This window comes from Eretmochelys imbricata, chromosome 16 (assembly GCF_965152235.1).
Source record: "Eretmochelys imbricata isolate rEreImb1 chromosome 16, rEreImb1.hap1, whole genome shotgun sequence".
In the NCBI taxonomy this organism is placed as follows: Eukaryota; Metazoa; Chordata; order Testudines; family Cheloniidae; genus Eretmochelys; species Eretmochelys imbricata.
This window is the reverse complement of record NC_135587.1, coordinates 9896202-9922604: the sequence shown is the minus strand read 5'-3', so window position 1 is coordinate 9922604 and position 26403 is coordinate 9896202. Positions and strand designations below refer to the sequence as shown.

The following is a 26403-nucleotide window of genomic DNA, read 5'->3' as shown; positions in this document are numbered from 1 at the left end:
TATAGCATGGTTGGTAACAACGAAATTGAAGGGATTCTATTCTACTGTTAACTCTTTACCTTTTTTGCCCTTCCCTTGGTTTTTTAAATGGCTGTTGCTGCTGTTGTGTTGTTTAGCTTTGCTCAATTTTCTGCCATATCCTGCATTGTCTTTTTTCCCCAATTACATTGGGCTCCTCCATCTGCTTATTTATCAGAGTTAGAACCCAAATTAGGAATCTGCCAGTTTTTGTTTTGCTTTAAACAAAGCCCCGCACGAGCCAACAAAGCTTTGGTACATAAAACTATCTGTAATGCAGCTGTTAAAGCCCTTTCATCATATCCGTGAATAAAATGGATTCTATTGCCATCGAGATGCATCTGATCGATTAAGTTTAATCCTCCTCTAGGGCTTTGGATAGAAGGCACTTCAGCAAAGGATAGAGCGAAAGAGAGACTTTAATGACTCTGGAATAGAAAATGGTTTTCGCTCATGTGCCAAAGACAGAGGAAAATGAAAGATTAAATGAAAATGTACATAATAAAAAAATGGAATCAACCAATGGGTTGCAGTCGCAATGCATTTTTCTCCTGAAGCTTCATGTTCTAATCTTAGCAAAGGTCACAAGTGAAATGAATTTGAAGGTGTGATCTTGCCTTAGAAAGAAGAATGCTCGTGGCCGGGCCTGTAGTCATTCCAGCTCAAGCAATGGGCTGGCTCCAGTTTGGATGGGAGGCCTGCAGAGTACAGCTAGGGGAAGGGATCCAATCCCCCGGTATGTTGCCAGGGGACCCTGTGCTCCCGGAAGGTCCATCTCTCCAATTGTTATTGTTTTGTTCATGTTACAGTAACATACAGAGGCCTGGACTAAGACCAAGGCCCCATTGTGCCAGGCACTGTACACACACGGTGAGTGAGAGCCCCTGCCCAAAAGAGCTGACAATCCAAACAGAGAAGACAGACAGTGTAGGAGCAGAAGGAAAGGTTCAGCAACTTGTCCAAGGTCACACAGCAGGTTGGTGGCAAAGTGTAGACCAGAAACAAGCTCCTCTGAGCCGCAAATTACTGCCTTAACCCACTGGCAGTGGCAGGTTTACAATGGCTCCAGTGCCTCCACGGAGCCAGGCCCATGCTCAGAAGGGGCCCTGGCCTGCTCCGCTTGCCCTGCACCCCGAGACCCCGCTGGCTCCCCCCACCCACCACTTGCTCCTCTCGGCCTGCCTGCTGGCTGGCCGAGGTCTCCTCTCGGCCCCCTGGCCCCTCCGCCCCCTGCTCCTCTCTGCCCCCTGGCCAGACCCCAGTGCACCTCCGGCTCCGGGCAGCCTCTGCTTCCCACCCCCTGTGGGGGGGGCCCCCCCTTTCTCCCTGGAGCTGAGCCACCTGGGACTGGTGCAGAAGCCTGGCCAGTCTCAGCCGGGTTCAGGGGGGGTGACAGCGTGCAGGGCTTGGCAGGGCCCCTCCAGGAAAGTGCGTCTTGAGGGATCCTGGCCGGGGCAGGCCCTGGCCTGGCTGATCATGCCACTCCCGAGGGGCTGAAATGATTCCCAGCCCTGGGACAAGCCCTGGCTATAATGCTGGCTCAGCCCAGCAGACACAGTCACCTCCCAGCAGGGCTGGTGAGTGCAGCTGGGAGGCAGGGCATGGGGGAGTGGGTCTCCGGGGCATTGGGGTGGAGTGTTGGGCTGAGGAGGCAGGGAAGATCTGTGTGCGGGGCCACTAGGAATTGGGGGTTCTATGTGGGGTGCTGGGCAGTTGTGGTGGGGTTGTGGGCAGGGGGGCTCTGGGCAGGGATGGTTTTGTGCAGGGTGCTGTGCATTTGAGGGGGAGGTCTGGGGGAGCACTGGCCATAGTGGGTCCGGGGGGGGCTCTGGAGTTGGGGAGTTGTTGGGTGGACCCGCCCCCGAGGGGAAGGGACATGCCGGCAGAACATGGCCAGGCGGGCCACTGTGCATCTGGCAACTGCCGGTTCGTAAATAGTGCCCTCGCACTGGGCTGGGTGGAGCCGGGCCGCCCCTGCCATGCCATGCCCCACTGACTCTGATTGGCCCCTCGCTCTGGGGACTGACCTCCCTGTGCCATGCTCCATTGCCTCCATGGGGGCCCACAAGTATGTTTGGCGCCGAGCCCACAAAAGGTTAATCCGGCCCTGCCCACTAGACCATGTTGCCTCATTAAAGCTCTGATCGTTTGTGGTCATTTAAGCTACCGTAACATTTCTGTTCAGAAATGGGGGTGTTACCCCTTCGGCCATAGCTATCTCCCTTGGGTAATGTTCTCCCTTACATTTTGTCGTTTTGTCATAATTGGATGTAGTATCCTTCTTCAATTCCTGTCCTAGATTGCTGTCATGTGATGTTTAAGAGCTGCCTTTAGGATTCCACTGAGGAGTGACTGCATTTAATAGTAAGTGTAAATGAACCCTACGTAGCCAGAATGTACCAGATACGGATTTTGTGAGGCTATTCAGCCAATGTTTATGGAGTGCTTTGAGTCTGCTGAATGAACGAAGCAGTATTATGTGATCCAAATACCAAGGAAGTCGATGGAAAGACTCCCTTTGACTTTGATGGGTTTGGATGAGGCCCTTAGGCCCAGAGTCAGCAAAGCATTTATGTACCTGCTTCAGTTTAAGCAGGGACATAAGCCAATCCCTATTCAGAAAAGTAAACATTCTTAAGTCCCGTTGACATAAATGGGATGTAAATGTGATTAAAGTTAAGCATGTTCTTAAATGCTTTGATGAATCACAGCTTTAGTGTAGATGACTTATTACTATTATTATTATTAACCAGAATTAATAATTATTAAACGTATTCGCTATTATTAATTGCTAGTATTATTAACAACTTGGATTGGCACATCAGCAATGGAAAAAATACTTTCAGGGGTCAAATAACCAGTTCACTCTGAAGGGGCAGTGGACAACGAAGCCAAGGTATTCTTCTCAGAACAGTGTGTAAACTGACTCTTATTCTCTTACCTATAGGCTGGCCCAGAGCAGCTTTTAGATACACTGAGATCTTCCTTTCCCATCATGTCATTTCTAAACAATTAAGTCACTATCAGGGAGGAAACAGAATTTTGGGTCCCAGCTGCACAAAAACACCAGGGTAAACTAGTTTGCAAGCAGATCTGAAGGTACTTAGACAAGATGGATGGGGGGAAGCTACCAGTGAAATATCAGCCTGTTCCCCCTCCAGCCTGTTGCCACTGTACGGCGAGGACTTGTGATCACATGGGGGGGGAGGGGGGAAAGGCATTTTGCATGTTAAAGGGATGGAAAAAATCCCGTTTCACCATTTTCACACCCTGATCCTTCCCTAGGCAATGACCCATTAGTTACAATGGGTCTGATCCACAGTTCCTAGCATTCTCTTTTTCTCATTGAAATCAATGGCTGGACAAGGAAGGCAGGATCAGGTCTCCGATTTGTACAACATTGTTATTATCCAAAACAAAACAAACAAACTAAACCCCATATTTGGGCTCCAATCCTGCAATGTGCTGCATGGAGACAGAGCCCTGCACTTGCATGGAGCCAGATTAATCTCTATGGGGCTCTGCCTGGGGGCAGACCCACATAGCTGACAATGCAGGGTCAGGACCTTTGTTTGTAAGATCTTTGGAGCAGGTATGGTCTCTTGCTGTGTGTCTGTACAACACCTACCACAAAGGGGACCTGATCTCAGCTGAGGTCCCTAAGCCCCATCATACAACTACTATCCTTATTAGTAAACAGATTAGAGGTTAATCACATATGGAGATGAATTATTAAACCCAGTCGTGACAACTATAATTAGAGAGGAAAGCAGCATGGTTTAATAGTCTAAACATCTAAGTCCATCTCTGCCACAGACACCCTCTGTGGGCTAGGGCAAACCACTTCACCTCTCTGCTTCCAATCTTATTAAACAAGGATGATCATTATCCATCTATCTCTGTGGGCATTTATTATAGCCAAGATTTACAAAAGGGACTTTTGGTTGCCTAATGTTCTGGTGCCTGACTATAAATTGGCCTGATTTTAGAAAGTGGTCAGCACTCACACTCGAAAAATGAGGCCTCTCTCAGGTGCCTCCGTATGAACCCCAGCACTGCATCCCCCAGAGTCACCAGGCACTTCTGCAATCTCACCATCATATCAGGGAATGTGAGCTACCTAGCAAAGGTGTGCGCTGAGAATGAATTGCCTGATGTTCCTCAAGCAAGTTGAAGATGGAAAGTGCTGGGTAAATATGAAGTATTATTTTTAGTATAATGGGAAAACCAAGCTAAGGCCATTTGAACATTTACCACATGCCAGGGAAATTAGCTCCTGGGTAGACAATTCATTCCCACGTTTGACAGTGACACCTCAGACAACTTGTTTGTACATTTTTTAAAAGCGTAGCAAAGAGAATGTCCGTATGTCTAAACAACTGACAACAAAGAGAAGGTCTGACATCTCTCAGTTGCACCGGTTTTGCACTGGCGTATCTCCTTTGACTCCAGTGGAGTCACTCCTGATTTATCCTAGCTTACAGGATAGGAGCAGAATCAGACTCATAACGTTCCAACTCAGAGACACTTCACAATCCCCTTCCAGAACGGCACCTGCTGTGAGATTTGCAAGTCCATTCATTATATTTCCTCTCCGTTGCGCTTCTCTTACATCATCTTTGCTTAATAAACACTTCGTTGACTTGCTCTATAAGAGTATCTCCAGGCATGCTCCATTACTGGGTGAAATTGCCTGTCCCCTGAGGTTATAATGGCAACGGGTGATTGCAGAGGTTGTCTCTGCTTTTATAACGTTGACAGGGAAGGAAGGAAGGAAAAGGCACCGGGGTTCTCCTGTATCCAAGCACACAACGAGCCTGCAACAGTGAAAGCCCCCCCCCCCCATGCACCATCACCGAACCGGACTGGATCACCCTGGCCTGGATCACCCTGTCTCCTGGCAACCGGAGAGCGGTGTGTAGAGACGTCATTTCCTGAAGAGCCGCTGACAGGGGGCTGGCCCTGGCCGCCGGGCAGCGGACGGGACCTGGCTCAACAGTTTGGCAAAGTCGCTCTCCCGAGCCCGAGCCCGCGGCGGCGGGGCCCGGCGGGAGCAAGGCGCCGGCCCCGGGGCTGGGCGGGGACCCCGGCCGCTCAGCCGCGGGAGAAAGCGACTTGGGAGCCGGCGACCTGGAGGAAGGGAGCCGAGTGGCGGGGGACCGGCTCTTAGCCCGCGGGGGGCGGACCGGGGCTCGGGAGCGAGCTCCCCGGTTGCTCCCTGCCGCAGGGCTGTGGGGGGCTCCGGACAGCCCGGCGCGGGGCTCCCCGCCTCTGCCAAGGCGAAGCCCGCCGGGATCCCGGCTGCAGCGCCCGGGACGCGGGGAGAGATCGCGCCTCCCCGGCCAGGGACAGGCTGGGCACAGCAGGAGACCCCGGGCAAAGGCAGCCCGGGGGCGGGTTTCCAGCGACTTTCCAGCCTCTCCGCTGGGCGCGGCGCGGTCTCCCTGCCGGAGGAGCAGCAGGCTCTGCCCCAGGGCCGGGGGAGCCGTGTGTGTTCCGGGGAGGGGGTTTCCCCCTTCTCTGATGGCTGCTCCGCCCTCGGGGCTGAGCCACTGGCCGAGCCTGCGAGCCGCGCGTCCCGCCCCGGCGGCGGCTCTGGGCTGACGGAGCGAGGCCCCCGTCCAGGGCAAGGTCCCGGGGCCTGGCCCGGCCCTTTGGGGAGGGGGCTGCTGGAGGATGCGCTGACTGGGAGGCGCACACCGGCCCCCCCTCCCAGGGCAGCGGGGAGATGAGCGCCGAGCTGCACCGCACGTCGGTGAACTCCTCCTGCTCCAGCTCCCCGGGCCCGGCGGCGGCGGGGCCCCCGTCGGGGGCTGGGAGCCGGCTGCTCTCGGCCAACGTGCGGAAGCTGCACCATGCCCTGACCCTGCTGCTGAGCGAGCCGGAGCGGGAGCAGTTTATCCACTGCCTGAACGTCTACCACGCCCGCCGCAACGTCTTCGACCTGGTGCAGACCCTCCGCGTCCTGCTCGACAGCCCGGGCAAGCGGCAGCTGCTGCCCATGCTGCGCCTGGTGATCCCCCGCTCCGACCAGCTGCTCTTCGACCAGTACACCTCGGAGGGGCTCTACCTGAAGCCCGGCTTCCTGCCCGGCTGCGGCGCGGCGGGCTTGGGGGCCCCCAGCCCACCCGCGGCTGGTGTCTGGCCCCAGCCCGCTCCTCTGCCCCCTGCCAGGAGAGCCCCGGCGGGGTTCGGCGCCCCCGCCGCCGAGGAGCTGCTGGGGGAGGTGCGGGAGGTGAGCCTGAAGAGGAACAAGACCAACGACGGCTTGGGCTTCAGCATCCGAGGGGGCGCCGAGCACGGGGTGGGCATCTACGTCTCCCTGGTGGAGCCGGGCTCCCTGGCGGAGAAAGAAGGGCTCCGGGTCGGGGACCAGATCCTGAGGGCCAACGACAAGTCCTTGGACAGAGTGACCCACGCCGAAGCTGTCAAGGTAAGTGAGCAATGTGGGAAAGGCGGCAGGGGTTTGACCCCCCGGATTGTGAACCTTAGACCCCCTGAAGGCCGGGGGCAGGATGCTGTCTCTGGCACAGGGGTGTAAATCCTGAGCAACTCCAAACATTCAGCGGCGTGGCCCCTGATTCGCACCTCTGAAGGAGAGATCAGGATCAGTTCCGTGGCATGCTAGAAGGGTGAAAAAACAGGTGTTAACAATGCACAGGGACATGCCAGTCAGTGGAATGTAGAGATCATAACAAACACTAAAGGGCAGGACTATGCTGCCCACAGCCACGACCTGAAAGTGCTTCTCAAAGGTGGACAAGTATCATTATTCTATGTTCAAATGTTTGTCTATCCAGTTAGAGACCCCATTACCACAGTGTCTGAGCACCTCAGTAACATTCAAGGATCCCCCGCCCCCTTTGCAGTTCTGTGGGGACAGGGCTGTCATCTCATTTTGCAGTTGGGAAACTGAGGCACAAAGAGACTGCCCTGGTCAAGGTCATTCAGGAAATCGGTGATTAAACCTGGATTTGAACCCTGGTCTGCCGCGTATCTTATGCACTAGACCATCCTACCATCTCCCAGGGGTAAAGAAACTGAGGCACTGAGTGGAAAAATGACTTCCCCTCACCCCCCAACCCACAGCGATTCAGTGGCAGTGCTCGGAATAGAACCCAGGTCCCCTTTCGTACCGCTAGATCAGGATGAAAAAAGAGAATAGTCACACACCTGGGTTGCAAGCCGCTCAGGAACGCTCCCTGCATGCACTCTGTACAACAAATCCCCAACCGGCCCCGAGAGCTACTGTAATACAAATAAATAAGAAGGACGGGGTGCCATACATCAGAGTTCGCCAGCCAGGGGACTAGAGGGCGGGTATCCACAGAAGGAGTTTTACAGCTGCAGCTCACTGATGTGAACCTAACTCAGGTTAGAGTCACCGAAAGTTGTTGCCCTCTGACAGCAAGATGTTTTGGTGAAATAGGTTGGTGGGCTCAATCCAGAGGTGTCCCATGGCACAATAGCTGGCAATCTTAGCAGAACGGCCAAGGGTTCAATGAGCCAGACAGTCTGGCCCGTAGGGCTGAGGTACGTTGGCAGAGCTGGGGAGGGGAGGTCAGGCTGCCTTGCAGTTAGTTGCCTGGGCTTTAGTTCATCTGTGGATAACTGAAGCACTTTGGTTTCCAGCCTGGTCAGTCTGGTACCTTTCACCAGCACTTGCTTCGACAATCCCTTACTCCTGTGAGTAGTCCCGGTGAGTTCAATGGGGATGACCTGTTGAGTAAGAATTGCTTGCATAAAAATATACAAGATCAAACCCTTCATTTTTAAACTGTCAACTTTTCCCTTCCCAACATTTTAAAATCTCTACCCACTGGTGAAAGAAATTTGTTCCAAGCTGAAATGTAGGTATAAATAATCTCAGGACCAGCCTGAAGTTTCTGACATTTAAAGAAAAATTATAGGAGAATAAAAATGGAATCTTATCAAATTTAATATGGTATTCTGTGCTCGCAAAACTGAAAGAAAATGTATGTTGCATGGTGCAGTGATTAGAGATGGGGACTGGGTGCCAGGACTCCTGAGTTCTATTCATAGCTCTGCCACTGACTCAACCTTGTGTCCTTGGGAAATTCACTTAACAGCTCCGTGTCTCCATTTACCCACTGGTAAAATGTAGATAACCATATCTACCGTCTTCACATGGATATTTTTAGGCTTCGTTCATTAGTGTTTGTGTAAAGCACTTGGAGCTTCTTGTCCGAACATATATAATATATATTATATTATATAATAAAATTTGTCAAGGGGCTATTCCATAAAAGATCTCCTTGTGGGTATTTTGAAATGATCAGGGTATAAAATGGAAGCTCAGAAATTATCTACACATGGGCTGAAACTTTTTCAAACAATCATTTCATCACATATCCAGGGGAACTGGCATCTTTCAAAGCTCTTGTGGTCTGTTGATGAAGAATGATGCGCATAGTACACTTCGATGGCACTGAAGAAACCCTGCTCCTTCTTTTAAAAGGCATCACATAAAGATTAACATAGCTAGCCAGGATGGCTCCTCTGGAGATTTTAAAACTGAGTTAAATTAATGCATCGTATTGCTGTGACGCCTTTGAAATAAACCCCAAGGAAATGTGAAGTTAAAAACCTATTTCAAATAACATTAGGGATCTGACTTCAAAAGACGCAACTCAGGGTTAAGGTATAAACACCATCCATAACCATAGGTGCTGGAATTAGCAGTGCTACTTCACCCCCTGGCTTGCAGTAGCTTTCATTATATCCACGGTTTACAGTTTGGTTCAGTGGCTCTCAGCACCCCCACTATAAAAATGGTACCAGCCCCCCTGACCATAACTCACTGTGTTGTATGCAGTTATAGTAGGTTCCTGAGCACTTGAGAGGATCTTCTACACCCATTTGAGCTGCAATGACAAAGTGAGTTAAGGATATTTTCCAAGCAGAGAGTCCAGTCCTTCACTCCTTGCGCAACCTCCCCCTCTGAAATCAATAGAGATCAGATTCAGCCTTGGCGTAAGCATGTGCAACACCACGACAGTCAATAGACCAAATTCGGCTCTCAGTTACACCAGGCTAAATCTGGAAACCTCCATCTACGTCAGTGCGTTACACCAGCATAAATGATAACAGAATTTGGCCCAATGGGCTAATGCCAGGGCTAATTGGCCCTTGGGAGTTTAAGGTGCACAAAAATTCAGGCCCAGAGAAATGTGTGCGATTTTTCTTCCTGTGACTTAGGGTTATTGCTGATATAAAATGTGAGCAGAGTTTAGTACCAGCTGGGGTTCTTTCCTGGCACAAAAACATAAATTACTCTAATAAGAATCCCTGAACATTGTCTTGTCCAGAAGTTTGCTTTAAATTATTAGGGGACAATAGCTTTCCTTCTAAAGTGGTCTGATTAAAGTGTGCTTTCCAGTCTTCTGAGGGGTATTAGTCTGGTTCCCCATTTAGTTGAAAAGGAGTATGCCTTCCCTACTGCATTCTGATCTTAATTGTCCTGCAGCAAAAGTTGACTGTCTGGGTCTGGAGACTTCAGTATATGCAAAGCACGCTACCATAAGATAGGAGTAATCAAAGCTCATTCTTCGGGGTACAAGGTGACCACCACAGGAGTCAGGAAGGAATTTCCTCTCTACTCATTCTGCCATTCCCCCTACCCCCCGGCCTGCTGCATTTATGGGTTTCTTTCCTTCTTCTGAAGCATCACATGTTGACCACAGACAGAATCATAGCCTGCCAGTGGTCTGATCCAATATGGCACCTCCCAGATGCCCAGATTACACAATGATGGGTACTGTACAAAAGCATAGGCAAACAGTCAGTCATTTAGATAAGATAAATAAAAACATAGGTTCATGGAATCTATTAAACGAATTCACAGAGCGACTGATACATTCATCTCAGTAGGCCAAGGTAGTTCAGGCACTTTTGCCTTTTTTTAGCATTTGATCCTTTATTTGACCTTGCAAAAATAATCTCGTCTTTCCTGCATTCTTCCATGAAGGAAGCGAGAGAGACCAAGTCTGACATGGGGCAGTTCCTCTTTCTGTTGGCTGCTGTCCCCATAGACAATTCATAGAATAGTAATCATTTTGAAAGAGTCTTACAAAGACAGGGTATCCTAAGAGTGGAAACTTGGCTCCAAGATAAGACTGCCACGAAGCCAGACAAAGGAGACATAAATTATGAGTTACATACCATTCCACCTGGAAATTTACTTTTGTACCATGACCTGGGCTAAGATATTTTAGTGTAAATGAGAGAAAAAGTAGGATTCTAACATAAGTAGCTAGATTACCTGAGCACTCCAAATCAAATTCACTTAATGACTGGCTTCTTAACCCAATGCGAGCGCTGGGGTTTTATGCCTAGCCTGCTCCGTAGTCTGAGTGTGTTTCATCCAAATCAGAATTAAATGACTACATTACAATTGTAGCTCCATCATTCTGGCACTCAGGGGCTTATCAAAAGCACATTGTAATTTAAATCATACTCTAAGTGAAGATGTTTGCATTGTCTCTGCTTTCTAGAACTCACCTGGCTGTGTTTACTCTTGCTAAAGTATAATCCTTGGTATTATAGCAACAGACAAGTGAGTGTATGTTTCACTAAGCCATAATATTTTGTCCAACACACTTTCAATTCAAAAACAATGTGAGCTATGTATCACACCCGGAGACATTTCTCCTCTTCACTTATTGTAGGGTGACCAGGTGTCCCAATTTCATAGGGACAGTTCTGATATTCGGCGCTTTTTGTTATATAAGTACCTATTACTCCTCACCCCCCGTCCCGATTTTTCACACTTGCTGTCTGGTCACCCTAACTTATTGTCAGGTTCTTATTTTGCAGCTCACCCCTTTCATTTTTTTCAGTTTGAAGGAAATAGATAATTGGGCCAGATCCTCTGCTGGCGTAAATCAGCAGAATTCCAATGGGTACGATTCCAATCTAAGCTACACCAATGTAAATCTAGAGTAACTCCACCAGCCTCAGTGGAACTGCATGGATTTACCACATCAGAGGATCTGGCTCGATGAGTTTGATTCTGATCTCATTCATGCTGGCGTAGATCCAGAGTAACCTCACCAAAGTCAGTGGACCCACCCTAGATTTGCACCAATGTAACTCAGATCAGCATCTTTGAAAGGATTCTGTGATCTCATTTCAGGGATAAGGAGCCAGGGCAGAGGCTGTGATGAGACAGATCTGTTGTTGGAAAGCAAAATAAATACAGAATACAGTAGAGCGATGTGACAGCTCACAAGTAGTCTATCCTTTTAGCAGGTGTGTTCCCCTTGTGCAGCTCTGTCTTAGAAGACTTGATTGTGATGGAAGAGGCTCAGGTGGCCAGAGGGTGGATTTTATCCATTTGTACTTGTTTGCCTCAGTTTGGTACACAGGGTTTTAATTCATTCAGAGATGTTCTTTTCTTCTCACACTCTGCCTCTGCCAAGCAGGCATTTAAAAAAAAATAATCAGATCTCCTTTGAATTATTTTAACATTCTGTTCACTTGGATACACAAGGCAGCAAGCCGGGCAATCTTTTAAAAGGCTGTAATATTCTGTCCAAGTTATAAAGAGCTCCGGCTGCTGGTTCTCCAGTGAGGTACCGTGCAGCATTGCTAAGGCACTGCTGAAAAGCAACAAAAGGAACATGCTGATCTGAAGCTTGAAAATATATTTAGAACAATCCTGCCTCCCAGGCAATTTAAAAGAACGCGAGCCTCATTTTGTCGTTTCTGGTTGCTGCCCAATTAATCGATTAGCATATTTGACACGGCTTCCTTGCTACAATCGATAATCACCATTGCATTTCACCAGACATTCAGCTGAAGCAGTTTGTAGGGACGAATGTACTCTTTAACCCTCCTGATACTTGCTTTTTCCGGGCTGCCAGACAAATGACTGGTGAGGCAAGATAGACAGACACACAGAGATCCCCGTTTCCCCAAAAGGTATCAGACTTGTTCTTATAAAAGCTTTTACTTATACAGATTGTGCTGGGTTAGCTCATCTGTACATTTTAGAAGCCGGTGTACAAACCAGTGGCCAAAACTGAATCTCTAGAGTGGTCGTAGCAAGGACAGGGTGGGTGTGAATAGTAGGATTACCATTCATCTGCCCCGATAATTAGCTGGAGGCGACATCTGAATCCTTGGTAAATGGATCTTGGGTGGGAGTGGGTTTGTTTGTTTTTTTAATTGCACTACAAAAAAAAAATCAATACAAGGGAAAAACGATCTCAAACCCAGACATCTAAAAAACAAGCCTTGGGCTCCTGCTCTGCTTTGCTCTCCTGCAAGCAATGTACATTTTAATTCTAGCAGCATGCTGAGCTCACAAGGGGACAGGGGAAGTAATCAGAGTCACCAGGATTTCCCAGTCGAGGAGAGGGGATGGGTTGGCTCTTTGAGTCAGAAACGTTTGTATTTTAACTTTGTTTTAATGCTCTTGAAAGGAAGAGGAGGCCGGCAACGATCGAGCACAGAGCCAGCAGGTGATGTGCATGTTTTCCCACACAGCTCTGCTGGTGCACCTCTCACCTGGCCCCCTCTGCTATAGTCCTGAGCCACCAATGTGCCCCAGAACTGCCCTGAGAGTCAAGGGCCAAACTGCTCCTGAGCAGAGACTGTGACGAACAGGGCAGTGTTTTTTGGTGTTGTGGACTAAGCTGAGATGACAACATTCATCTTATCTAGGACCTGGGGGAGGATTTGAACACAGGTCCACAGAAATGGTCCAGCTACCGAGAGGAAGGCTGGGCTTGTTGCTAATATACTGGTGTGGGACTCAGGAGATATAGGTCCAATTCTCTGTTCTGCCACAGGTTTCCTGCAAGACCTTAGGTACATCATTTAGGGTCTGCTTCTCCTCTTAATAACACCAGCAAATCAGGAGTAACATGAGTGTAAAAGAGATAAGGCAGTAAGTCTCTCTGTGCCTCAGGTTCCCATCTGCAATACAAGGCTAATAATACTTCATTTCTCCCACCCGTTGTCTCTCTAGTCTGGCTAGATACTAAGCTCTTCAAAGCAGGGACTGTCTCTTACCCTTTGGGTACACAGTACCTAGTACATTAGGGGCCAGTCTTGATTGGGCCAGTAGGCAATGCTGGAATATAAATTATAAGAAAATCCCATGACATTTGCTGGAACATCATAAAGAAACATTTCTGCATCAGTGAAGAAATACACACACTGACCCAACAGAGAAACTTCTCTTTTCAGCCCAACTATGTATTAGAAGAAAACTGAAAGATAGGGTGCAAAGTAATTCATGGATTAAATTCTTTATTTTCCGTTTCCCCTCCCTTTCTGTTAGGCTGACGGATTTGGGGTACTTTTCTCAATGTCATGCCTACTCAGAGAATTACAGAAGTCTAAATCACTGGCAGTCTCATTTAAACTGATAACACATTTACTAGATTTCAGAGTAGCAGCCACGTTAGTCCGTATTCGCAAAAAGAAAAGGAGTACTTGTGGCACCTTAGAGACTAACCAATTTATTTGAGCATAAGCTTTTGTGAGCTACAGCTCACTTCATTGGATGCATTCAGTGGAAAATACGGTGAGGAGATTTATATACACACAGAACATGAAAAAATGGGTGTTATCATGCACACTGTAAGGAGAATGATCACTTAAGATGAGTTATTACCAGCAGGAGAGCGGGGAGGGCGAGGGGGGGGAGAAAACCTTTTGTAGTATTAATCAAGGTGGGCCATTTCCAGCAGTTAACAAGAACTCTGAGGAACAGTGGGAGGGGGGGAATAAACATGGGGAAATAGTTTTACTTTGTGTAATGACCCATCCACTCCCAGTCTCTATTCAAGCCTAAGTTAATTGTATCCAGTTTGCAAATTAATTCCAATTCAGCAGTCTCTCATTAGAGTCTGTTTTTGAAGTCTTTTTGTTGTAGTATTGTGACTTTTAGGTCTGTATTTGAGTGACCAAAGAGATTGAAGTGTTCTCCGATTGGTTTATGAATGTTATAATTCTTGACATCTGATTTGTGTCCATTTATTCTTTTACGTAGAGACTGTCCAGTTTGACCAGTGTACATAGCAGAGGGGCATTGCTGGCACATGATGGCATATATCACATTGGTAGATGTGCAGGTGAATGAGCCTCTGATAGTGTAGCTGATAGCATGGCTGATGTTGGGGGAGGGATAACTCAGTGGTTTGAGCATTGGCCTGCTAAACCCAGGGTTGTGAGTTCAATCCTTGAGGGGGCCATTTGGGATCTGGGGCAAAAATTAGGGATTGGTCCTGCTTTGAGCAGGGAGTTGGACTAGATGACCTCCTGAGGTCCCTTCCAACCCTGATATTCTATGATTAGGCCCTATGATGATGTCCCCTGAATAGATATGTGGACACAGTTGGCAACGGGCTTTGTTGCAAGGATAGGTTCCTGGGTTAGTGGTTCTGTTGTGTGGTGTGTGGTCGCTGATGAGTATTTGCTTCAGGTTGGGGGGCTGTCTGTAGGCAAGGACTGGCCTGTCTCCCAAGATTTGTGAGAGTGATGGGTCATCCTTCAGGAGTTGTTTTGCTTTGCTTCTTAGATGGTGCATTACCCGAATGTTCCTCATTGCCAAATGCAGAGTGCACGTTATCCCACTGTAAAGAAAATCAACAGCTCGTGTATCAGGGATCCACCTAGAATATAGAGACATCAATGACCCTGCCCCTTCCTCTCAAGCACACAACCCTCACTATTTGGGCTTAAAATGTTGCATTCTGCACAACATCAGGAAGGGAGTCACCATTAGAAAAGGCTCTGGGGGCTGTTAGTATTTAGACCTGGTTGATTTTCTTTTTTTAAATGGAAAAGGACTTCATTTTCCATGAATTTGCTTTCATTATTTTCTGTTTTGTTCAATGAAAAACCAAATACCAAAAAATGTTGCTTTCAGGTCATCCCCCCCAGACACACACATAAAGTAGAATTTTTCCTTCCCTCCCCGCCCCCACCCTTTTCTCAGCAGCATGCTTGATGAGGGGAGTGGGAGAGGAAGAGGGGATAGGGGAAAGAAAAAGGGAAGAACTGGAGGAAAAAAAATAGAGAATGCCAATGTTTTGGTTTATGGTCAAAAATCTAGTGTGTGTGTGGGGGGGGGGGGGGGGAAGAGGGGCGGTGTCTGTTTTATTATCCAGAAAATTCCAAACAAAATAAAAATTCTTTTCAAACGTTCAGTGAAAAATCCGCATTGCCTTTGCCGGGCTGTACTGCGGATGAGGACCCACAGGGCAGTTGTTCCGGGCCTGGGCATCAAACAGATTTGAGGTAGTGTCAGAATCTCTGAACAGCAGCAGGTCTGGGCTAGCTCCTTCTACTGCAGCATGCAGCCAGCTTCTAGGGTAGCTAGGGAGAAAGCCCTAGGAGCCTGGAGCTTTCCTCAGTTATCCTCAGTCATGCCTGCACCTGGGGAAGAGGTGGGGATCAAACCTGCCTACACCTCCCACTGTGCCCTCTAAAGACCTGTGAACAAATGTGCATATATTTACATAAGCATGTGTGCTCATTTGCATTCATTTGCATGTTCACAGCCTATTTGAAAACCAAAATATATTTTAATTTCCACACTTTTTGGGGTCGGAGTGGCTGTCCCCTCCTGTGTTGACTCCAGAGGCAGCTTGCCCTGGTCCTTAAAAAAATGGCGAGTTCACCTGAAGTCTCCTGTCTCACTGTCCCTGTTGTGCTTCCCCCCCACCCTCATTTCTCACGGCTCGTCCTCCCTGGAGAAATCTCAAGTCTGCCTCCTCTCTGTCTGCGCTCCCCCCTCCCGCACTCTGATTTCTTTCCCCAGCTGTCTTGCCCCATCTCCTTTGTCTGTGTCCCTTCCCAGCTGGCCCATAGCGCACACACTTTACGCACAGGGCAGGCTCCAGGGGCAGCTGGGAGGGAAAGCTGTGGAAAAGACTAACCTCTCGCCAAGTAAATCCTGAAGCAGCAGAAGGCAGCGACGGGGCAGGGGCAAAGAGTGGAAAGGCCGAGGCTCCAGCCAAAAGTCGGAGGCTAGGCTGCTCTAGTGGGGAGCCACAGAAATTAGGGTGAATGGGGAAGACACAATGAGGGTACTAACGAGGGATTGTGGGTGCAGCTGAAACCCTGTGGGGAGGAGGTCAGAGACAGGCCCTTCATGGGAAGGGTCAAGGCTGCAAAGTCATTGGGCTGGCCCGGAAATGCATCAGAGGGTCAGGAACTGTGGGTTCTACCCCTGCCTTGGCCACCCACCTGCTCTGTGGCCTTGGGGAAGTTACTTCATTTTCCCCTCTCAGGGCCTGTTTCGCCTCCTGTCCTTTGTCTGACTCACCTGTTTAGACTCCAGGTTCTTTGGGACAGGGCGTGTCTCTCATAGGTTTGAATAGTGCCCAGTACAATGGGGCTCCAGGCTCAGCTGGGACATCCAGTTGCTGGAATACTATTAACAACAGTGTTCTCTCTCCAGGGAGGTGGTCTCTGGGGGATAAGGAGTGCGTGCTTCAGTGACCCCCTGCCCCTTCCCCATTTTTTATGCCTGGATTGTCTGCTCCTTGTTCCCTTCCACCCATAGGCACAGAGGGACACAGCAAATGGTCTCATTTTAAAAGTGCATTTCTTCCCCCACACCCCCACCTGTCCTCCATAACAACACTGGAAGCTTCTTCTGTGCTATCAACAAATGGTTGTTCTTGTCCAGCCTAATTGGGTCCAAAGGACCAAGAGTCGAGGATGTTCAGCTATTTGATTCACCTGTCTCTTCTAATAGGGACATGCCAGGAGAATGCAGGAAACAGTGGTTGTGCAAACTTCTGCATGTTGTTTCCGCCATGCTTCCAGGTGTGTTAAGACTCAATCCCTTTTTTTCCTCTCGCTCCTTTGCTCTTTCATGCCCGATGTTTCTATTCTGGATGGAATCAGTGCAAACCTGTGTGGGAGTCTTTCAGTTATCTAGAACCTCAGCACTAGTCTTTGCAGTTTGCAAATGGGGATAATTACCCAGGCAGAGGAATGCACTCCTACCATCTGAATAGCTCAAGAAACCAAACAGGTCCTCAGAGTCTGTTATTGATGAAAGAAGAGGTGGGAGGGGGGAAAAAAAGAGGAGGGATGGAAGGATGGCCCAGAGTTAATGCTTCTTGTGTCCGGCTGTGATCTACTGTGGTGCCACTAACCAAATGACTTGGAATAGATTGCTCATTTCATTAGCAGCGAAGGTAAGCGAGTGAGCTGCAGCCCTACGAGATGGGCCTTTTATTCAGGCTGCCAGGAAACTCTAGTGATTAATGGCCATTGATTTATGACATCTGCATTCCTGCTGAGGGGCTTCTGAGGGTTGTAAGAAGGCTTCTCTTCCAGCTTCCTCAGGGTGAGGACCGGTCAAGGAAAGAAAGAGCAGGGAGAAGGGAAACAAGTTCTGTTAATCTCATTAGGCACTACTGACATACATGAATTTTCCTGGAGGATGGAATATGTCAGAACATTGATCCTAGCACAGAGTGCTGTATTGCAAATCCATTTAATAGCAGCTAAAGCCATGCAGCAGGCAGGGTATTTCTATTAACGACTCATTAAAGCTAGAGATTTCGAGGTAAATATGCTGTTTTTAAAAGGTGCTTTAAAATAAATCTACTTAAATCATGAAAGGCTGAATGGACAATTAAAGAAAGGAGGGAATCAATAGCCTTATAAAATCTGTCCTGTCCCTGTCTTTGGCACTTGCTTCCCATAATAATACTTACGATGATTAGTGTCTGTTTCCTGGCTGTGATTTTTGTGAGGGTGGTCCCCTGATGCTACCATTCTCCAATGCCACTAGGACTTGTTTCCTTTACCTCCTCTCTCCCTCTGCCCTCCCACTATCTAACAGACTTGCATAGAGCCTTTCATCTAACAGTCTCAAAAGCACTTTACAGGCAGTTTGCACACTAATGAAATGCAGCTGCCTCTGGGGTGGATCACAGCGGCCAAGAGCACACAGCAAGGTGACAAAACAGTTGGAGAAAGGAAGTGAAGGAGTCTGTATCCAGTTGACACTGCTGGGGAAATTTAAGGAGGCAGCAGTATTTTTAAATTTACTGATTCAGCCAAAATGTACCCGATGCTTTCCAGACATAGAAAACACACCCTGTCCTGAAGAGCTTACAGTCTAAATGTTGTAACTACTTAAGCGGTTATTTGCCCAATAGTATCACTACTTTCAAAGGCTCAGAGAGAACTTAATGACTTTAAGAGGACCGCACCATGGTTTTTCTTCACATACTGAGCCTATGTAAAGGTTCTCCACTATGGTCTGTCAACCTGGGCCTCACAACCACCTTCCCTTTCTGAGGTGAAGAAGTAGGTCCCCGAACCTATCCCTGTTGTAACATGGAATCATGGTGTGGACAGCTGAGAACCATCAGCCTCAATGCTCCAGGGAATACAGTTGTTGGTTGGCTCCTGCTTGCACGGTCTGATTTCTGCTATTGATTTCAGTCTTTCCCAGCCACGAATGCTCGGTTAAAGGAAGGAAGACTTGTGACACAGCTTTAAGGTTTGGGATCAGGGCAAAATTCAGCCCTGGTGTGAGTAAAGCTCTCTTGCAGTCTATAGAGTTGCACCAGTTTGTGTCAGGACTGAATTCCACCCCATGAAACCAGCATTTCAAAGGTTGAAAAAAAAAAAAAAAAAATTAAAATTGGGAAAGAGGAGACCCCCAGGCCCTGTTTGGCCTTGGGGATTTAAGGAGAATCTGGATGGGTAGCAGCTTGCTACGAACAGCCTGATGGCACCAGCAAGGAATCAATCCGTTCAGGGTTCAGAGGCCCTTGTTTTCCAAAAATGGAATGAGCTCCCGGAACTCGCTGATGGGAAACTGGACTTCTGGGCAGCTGTTCCTTTCCCGTTTCACACTGAGAGCAGTCCGACCTTTCCTTTGTCTCATCCCAACCTCTCACCCTCTTCGCCAATCCAGGCCTGATCTGTTCCAGCTTCTGGAGGTGAGTCTTGCGGCAAGGCCCCTGCTGATCATCCGCCAACTGAGGATGCTGTATTGGTGGTAATTGGCCGCAATCTCCGCTCTACCAGGGGGCTAGTGCTGCCCCTGTAACCCATGCCCAGTCAGGCCCATGCCAACACTCATGCCAAGGCAGTCCCTGCCCCAGAGATCTTACAGTCTAGGTTACAACCTGTGCCTGGTTTGTTTCATCCACATGTGGGAATGGAAGAGGAGCTTCCCACTTGCTGACATGTAGCAGAGAGGCCAAGAGCTGGCCGAGCCTGGGGAATGAACTCTTCTCTTTTCCCTGGAGATGGTCCCCCCAGCCAGGGCCAAGACACGGTGGGGAGGTGGCCTGGCTGCTGCCTGTGGGGTGCCTGTTCTGTGGCCCACTGAAGGGCTTTGGTGCCAGGGCTGTCAACCCAGCCCCTTCCCACCAAGGCTGAAGCCACTGAAAGATGAAATAAAGGAGAGAGGGATACAATTCCTGCTTGCAACATGTCTGAACAGCTGGGCTGAGATCAGGAACCACTCACTGATGTCAGTGGATGGTGAGAAGCACAGGGAAAAGAACAGAATTACAGCAGGAGCTGGGGGTCTCCTATCCACAGGGCTGACTTCATCCCTGTGACATACTGAGTTTGGTACAGAGTTAGGGTCAATTCCTGGCTCATCCACACACTTCCTGCATGACCTTGGGTGAATCACTTAGTCTCTCCCCATCTGTGAGAAGGGGGAAATGTTGCTTCCTTTCTCTCACCTTTTCTCTGCTTTGACTGTCAGCTCTTTGGGGCAGGGACTGTCTCACTGCGTGTGTACAATGCCCAGCATGATGCGGCCCTGATCTTCACTAAGGCCTCCAGGTGTTCCTGTCACCCCAGTGTATGCAGCCCATTGAAAGGAATGGGATCTCGAGGAGGTAGGCTGGCACAGGAGTTTGCCCTGCAGGACCATATGGAGCAAATGGGCATTCAGATTTGTACGACTACTCACGGTTGCACCAGGGAAGACTCTGGCCTGCTCTATGGGTTTAACGCTGGGTACCTAGGCTCCATTCATGGGTGTCCAATGGCTCCCTGCTGACATAAAGGGGCTGTCCCCAGGGAATTCCCCTGAAGTCAAGGGGGTGTCTTGCCAGTGTAGTCAGTAGCTGAATCTCTGCTGTCCCCAGTGTGGGGTGTTTGCTGGGTTTGTTCCCAAGGAACAGGGGCCTCGTTAGAGCTTCCCTTTCCTCCTGATTATTCCTGGCTACCGCAGTGACCTGTAGGAGCAGTGGACAACTGAGCACATTAGGACAGCCCCTCTAACCTACCCCAGGAGCCGAATCAGTCAACGACTGGCCCAGCATGGAGTGGTGTAAAGTCACCTTTGGCTCTGGGGTTTAGGGTTGCAATCTGATGCCTTAACCACAAGGCTACCCTTCCTGGGTACCTCAGCACAGAATCCGGCTGTATGTGTATTGGAATGGGGGTATTTCGCACTCCCTTGGGCCAGAACACTCCTCGAGGGCTCGCAGAAAGACTTCTACCACCATTGCCCTTTTTCCGTCTCAGCCCATTTGCACTTGCCGCCCTCTGGTTCAGTGGTGAAGAACAGGTTCCATTTATACAGCACCTTTCAACCCAACATCCTCTCCAGACGGCATCGAGGGGAATCTTGTAACAGGACTTTCGCTTCACAGCTCATTCTAAAGCTGTCCCCTCGGTGCCTCCAGAAAGCCGCTCAGGGCAGAACAAGAGGGAAGAGCACCACTCCCTTTAGCTCCTTGCAGGTCTCCCATCCACATGTCAATCAGGGGCAGCTCTGTTTAGCGTGTCAGAGCTACAAAAGAACTCAGCCAGCAGTAGTACATCTCCAGGCTGCACTTCATTACCTTGGTCGTTTGCATTAAATTGCACCATTAAATCCACTCAGTGTCCCCATGCCGAAGCAATAAAAGATGACAAGCCCAGGATGGAATTAAATAATTTATGGGTGCAGCCTTGCCCATGATGATGGCTTTGAAGGTGGCCCGATGGGCCCGAGGTATCCTTTGGAGGAAGTCTTCTCCACAGCTGTCAAAAACAGCCGCCAGGAGTAAGTGTTGGCTATTTTACCTCCTCTTCCTTTGAGAACTTTCAAAAGGCCTCAGGTAACGTTTTTCAGTGAATAAGAAGATTACCTGCAAACTTTTCCCCTGGTAAAAAGTAAAGTCAGCCACCCCCTCTCCTTGGGGGGGGGGGGGAGGGATAGCTCAGTGGTTTGAGCATTGGCCTGCTAAACCCAAGGTTGTGAGTTCAATCCTTGAGGAGGCCATTTAGGGATCTGTGGCAAAAATTGGGGATTGGTCCTGCTTTGAGCAGGGGGTTGGACTAGATGACCTCCTGAGGTCCCTTCCAACCCTGATATTCTATGATATTGAGAGCACTGATGGCCATGCACATCCAACTGGAATGAAGAGGATAAATGAGGATCAACAAGGATGTGACAGGTTTCCCCTCCCCCAGGGCTGCCACTTGGGAACTGGGGTACCACTGAGCCCACCTGACCCACCAGTCTGGGCTCCCTTCAACTGTACTGCTGTGACAAGCTGCAGACACGCTCTTGGTCTCACTTTCACCAGCACACACGTAGGGACACACCCAGCTGTTGTAACATGCAAACAGGCTTTCTGACTAGCCTCTGCATGGGAAGGCTTCAGCTAAGGAATTGCCCAGTTACTCAAGTGCCCACCCTCCTCTGGAGTGCAAACCCAAAATTATACCATCTTGCTCTGCACAGGGAACTGTGCAGCATAAGCTCATGAAATGCGCCGCCTCCCTTGATGTGGAGGGGAATATACACAGCATTCTGCCCCCAGTTAGGATTTCCACACACACTGGTTTAAGACTAAACAAGACAAGTTTACTAACAAAAGTTACTGGTTCTGCCATGCTGGGACAATGGTAGTACAATAGAGGGACATCCAGGTAAACCCAGATTTTGCAGAGGTCCTTGAAACTGCAACTTTTGGGAAATTGTGGAGGGAGCTAGCAAAAAAAAAAAAATGTTGGGGATCATAGTAATTTGGAAACAAATTTAAAACAATATGGAGCATTGGATACATGGGGTTTGGCAAGTCTAGGATTTCCCCAGCTACATCAGATACTGGCTACTAAGTCCCACATCCTGCCCCTAGCTGGGGCCAATACAAGGTACTTCTGGGGAAAGCAAAAGAAAAAAAATCCTATAATGCACACAGATGATCGTGCAATGCGGGGGCAGGGACAGAGGCGTGTGGACCCAAGGGTTCATTATTCTCCCGTTTCTGAAAGCATGAGATATGATAACTCACTTGATTCATGGATCTGCCTTTGAGCTTCAGGTCAGACCTTTGCCACTGAGCAGATGGAGGACCTGAATCATGGTTGCTCTTGTGCAGTCATTGGCAAGTGTGAAATGCTCCCAGATCAGGATGGTAACGTGTTCCAGTCATTTTGCACTGGGGTCAATGAGGAGGCAAGGTGGAGTGGAGCAGCTAGTCAGGCCTTGAGAGTGGGAGTGCTCCACCCATTGTGCAGGAGGGTTCTCCTGAAGTCACTATTGTACCCCGCCTAACCAACAGCATGAGTAAGAGGAAGGATGGTTGAGTCCCTCAGGCCATTGCTTAGGATCTGAGACCCAGCTTCAAGTCCCTGTTCTGCCACAGAATTCCCATATGGCCTTATGCAAGTCACTTAGGCTCGGCTCCTCATTTCTATCCAATGCAACGCAAAGTTTCAATAGGAATGAAGAGCCTAAATACCCACTGAGGATCTGGGCCAAACACATAATACTTCCTTGCCTCACACAGGTATTGTGGTGTTGCTCTGAGGTGCTCTGCTACTACAGCCCATAAGCTAGAGAGAACACAAGCAGCAGTTTGAAGAGGCCCCTCTTGGCTGGCCATCTTTGACAGAGGAAGAGAAAATGAAGGTGGAAGGAAATAGGGGGACTCTGGCTGAGGCCGACACAACCTCCCCAGCAAGGGAAAACAGTAAAATATTTGGGTTAACTTGGGGTTTGCCAAAGCGGCTGAGTGATCGATAGCTGCGTTGGGACATAGTCTGAAGCTTCTCCCATTGAGCTCTGCCAAAGCCTCTTAATTCTGTAGCTCTGCCTGCCAGTGTTTCATAAAGGCCCGTTTTAGTGCACAAGTGTGTGAAGGAGTTCAAAATCTGGGCCAGAGCTCCTGTGCTCCATTCCCCTCTGTGCTCGGTGCCATTGTGCAAAGGAAAGCACCGTTTCACCTCCTCCATGTTGCACCAATATTCATCCATGTCCACTGCAGCTTCCAGATGCCCTGAGGATTTCTGATCCTGGAGTAACTTGGACCTTGTATTCACTTGTCTGACTCACAGTTGATACACCCAGAGCTTCGGGAGAGATTTTCTCCATTGCCCTGGTCTGTTCTGCTAATGCACCTACACCTGGAAGGATGTTCTTGTGGTTACAACACTGGAGTGGCTCTTAGGAAATTTGGGTTCAACTTTCTGCTCCGCCGTAGACTTGCTGTATGACCTTGGGCAAGTCACTTTATCTCTCTGTGCCTCAGTTCCCCATCAGTAGCACAAAGATAATAATACTTACTTTGTTCCTCTTGTCTATTGAGATTGTAAACTCTTTGTCTACTCTGCCATCGGGAAGGGTGATTGGAGTACATGTAGACGTGCCCTAGCTAACTTCAGCGTAGCTAACTCGAACAGCAATAGGACCTGCCTAGGATCCTGGGTGCATCCTCGAGTGTCTAACCTGTGCCGCTAGCAAATCACATCTCCTGATTACAGTGTAGACATACTCTAAGTGCTTTTGCAGCATCTTGTCCAGTGGAGCCCTGGTCTCACTTGGGGCCTCTAGGCATGACTGTAGCATAGAGAATAATAATCCAAGCTGCTCTGACTAATGCCTTTGTGTCCTAACATAGACACCTTGCTAAATGCATCTGGATCCTGTAGCACCTTACCCTACTCTTCCACTTTCGAGCCCTGTCTTAAGCAGGGAATTGGGCGGTGGCTTGCCAGTGTGGACACGTTTCTTTAGGGATTTAAGGAGGAGACCCCCCCAAACTATTTTGACTTGTGACCTATATAAAGAGATGGATTTGTCCCGAGATGAAACCCTAGGGTCAAACTCATCTCAGGTGTAACTACTGACTGCAACAGAGCTGTGTCCAGGATTGAGTTTAGTCCCTGGTATATTTATACACTTGCAAAGTTACTATTGTTTATTAATATGTGTATTTTATAGCTCCATACTGCAGATGGTTATGAGGCATTTCCAGGTAGAATATTTTGTGAAATAGCTGCATAAAAATTCTTTCCAAGTTGGCACAATCTAATGAATCAAAAAAATCCACTTTGATAAATATGCCTATCTATTGAATTCACTTTCCCAGCATGTGCTTAAGCTCCTGTTGACTTCCTCTTGAGGACAGTGGGACTTCAGCACATGCGTTAAGTTAAGCACATGCCTATGTGCTTTCTTCAATGAGAACCCCTATGGGTTTGTTTTCCAGGAGGAACAAAACCCACCACACCTTTTAATAGGATATGGTATTCTTCTCTTCTTTTCCTCAATGGGTGCATAGTGTTGCTGGACATTCTTAAACAGCCACCATGTTCTACTCCAGAGGTGGCTGCATTTCAGTGGTGCATGAAGTGATTTATTGCACTCACACAGTTACTCACATAAATATCAACACATTTAATACACGGCTTTGGGATCCTTCAGGCAGTATATAAATTTAGCTTCCTATTTTTCCAATGTCATGTGTTTCCATGAAAGGTTTATTGTTATAATGACCTTTAATTTTTGGAAGGGATATTAACCTAATAATGGCTGAATTTAAAATAAAGATTTGGCATGAGCCCACACATGTCAGGAGGGATCTCAGACAATCATTAACTCAGCCCTTTGTCCTATGGCATTAGAAGAGTCTGTGTGTGATGGGAGGGTGCATAAAAGCTGCACACCTGGTCCGATTGACAGATAAATAATCTCAACATCCAGAGCCATATTCTACCCTCAGTTGCACTCATGGACCCCCATGAATTGAATGGTGTCAGAGAGGTGCACGTGAGAACAGAGATGCAGTTTTACCTGCAGAACAAAGCTCCATAGAGCTTGTGACGGGGGTTGGGACTCACCACTGCAGCACCTCCCGCTGGCACATCTGGGAATTAGCTCTGTCCTCTGCAGGGCATCCTCTGCTGGTGGTGTCCCATCCATCTCTCACTCTGCTGGCATCTGGACCCGCGTTGCTCCTTGCTCAGCAGCATCCTCTTCAGGACGCTGCCCTCTGGCAGTGCCCACTGCTCCGGTCTAGCCCCCTTCCATTATCAGCATTCCACCATCTGCACTTGCTGTAGTGGCCAGCTGCAGCCTCAGAGTCTAGCCCCTTCATCGCAGGGGCCAGCCACAGCCTGGACCAGGGCACGCTCCTCTTCAGCCAGGTGTAGTACAAGGGGGAAGGGACCCAGGCCCATCTGCTACTCTGGGTCCCGACCCAGGGACCCTCTAGCAGCAGCCTCTCTGCCCTCCTTCTCTCTCCTTGCCCTGCTATTGTCCCTGGGCCACTTCCCCTTCAGCCCTATGCACCTGCCTGGCCCTGGCCCTGGCTAAGCCGGCAGCCTGGGGTTTTCCTTGGCTGGAGCTCCCCAGCTCCTTCTACCCTTCCCCAGCACTGCTCTGTCCAAGGTGTTACCTTTCAGCTCAGGACCCAGTCCTCCTCCCTTGACCACCAGGGACAGATTGCCCTACTCTTTGCTAGGCAGCCTTTATACAGGGCCTAGGCCAGCCCTGATTGGCTACCTCTCCCGCTGCCCTGATTGGCTCTCCCCAGGCCTTCTCTGATTGGCTGCTGCAGGTCTGCACAGCCTCTCTGGCCTGGTTCAGCCCTTCTTCTCAGGGTGTGGGGCACCGCCTCACCACAGAGATGTTCAGGGTTCTTGCTAGGATTATTTGAACCCAGTCTGTAGACGGCATGGTCTAACAGAAGGGGCATCAAGCCAGGAGGCCAGGCTTCTATTCCCAGCTTGCCCAGTGACCTGTTGCATGACCTTGGGCAATTTCCTGTCTCATTTTCCCCTCCCTCCCTTTGTCCATCTTGCCAATGTAGGTTATACCCTCGTTGAGGTCGGGACTGTCTCTTCACACATGTTTGCCCAGCCCCTAGTACAACAGGGTGCAGGAGAGGGCGGTGGTTTGCTATGAAGCTACTGCTACAGAAGGAGTGACGGGGGCTGCTGGAGCTGGGACTCCATCCCACTGAGGGCCTTAGGAGGTGTCCTGCCTGCCTCCAAGCTCACCAGAGCATAGGCTGGGGTGGGAGCTGGGACGAGCTCAGAGGAAGAAATGTAGCTGGCAGGTAAATGTTATCTTTGTGGCAGAAAAGATCTAGTTTGGGTAGCTGGCATACGTGATTTCTAGCCACAGTTGAT

At 49.0% G+C, this 26403-nt stretch overlaps 1 protein-coding gene across 1 annotated transcript in view; it reads left to right on the top strand.

Moving 5' to 3' along the window:
* Nucleotides 1-5746: 5746 nt before the first annotated feature.
* Nucleotides 5747-26403, top strand: part of WHRN (whirlin) — a 107112-nt gene continuing 86455 nt past the window's right edge. The window contains exon 1 of the mRNA XM_077836017.1: nt 5747-6451. Within this exon, the coding sequence (XP_077692143.1) occupies nt 5747-6451 (705 nt within the window). The remainder of the gene's footprint in view (nt 6452-26403) is intronic.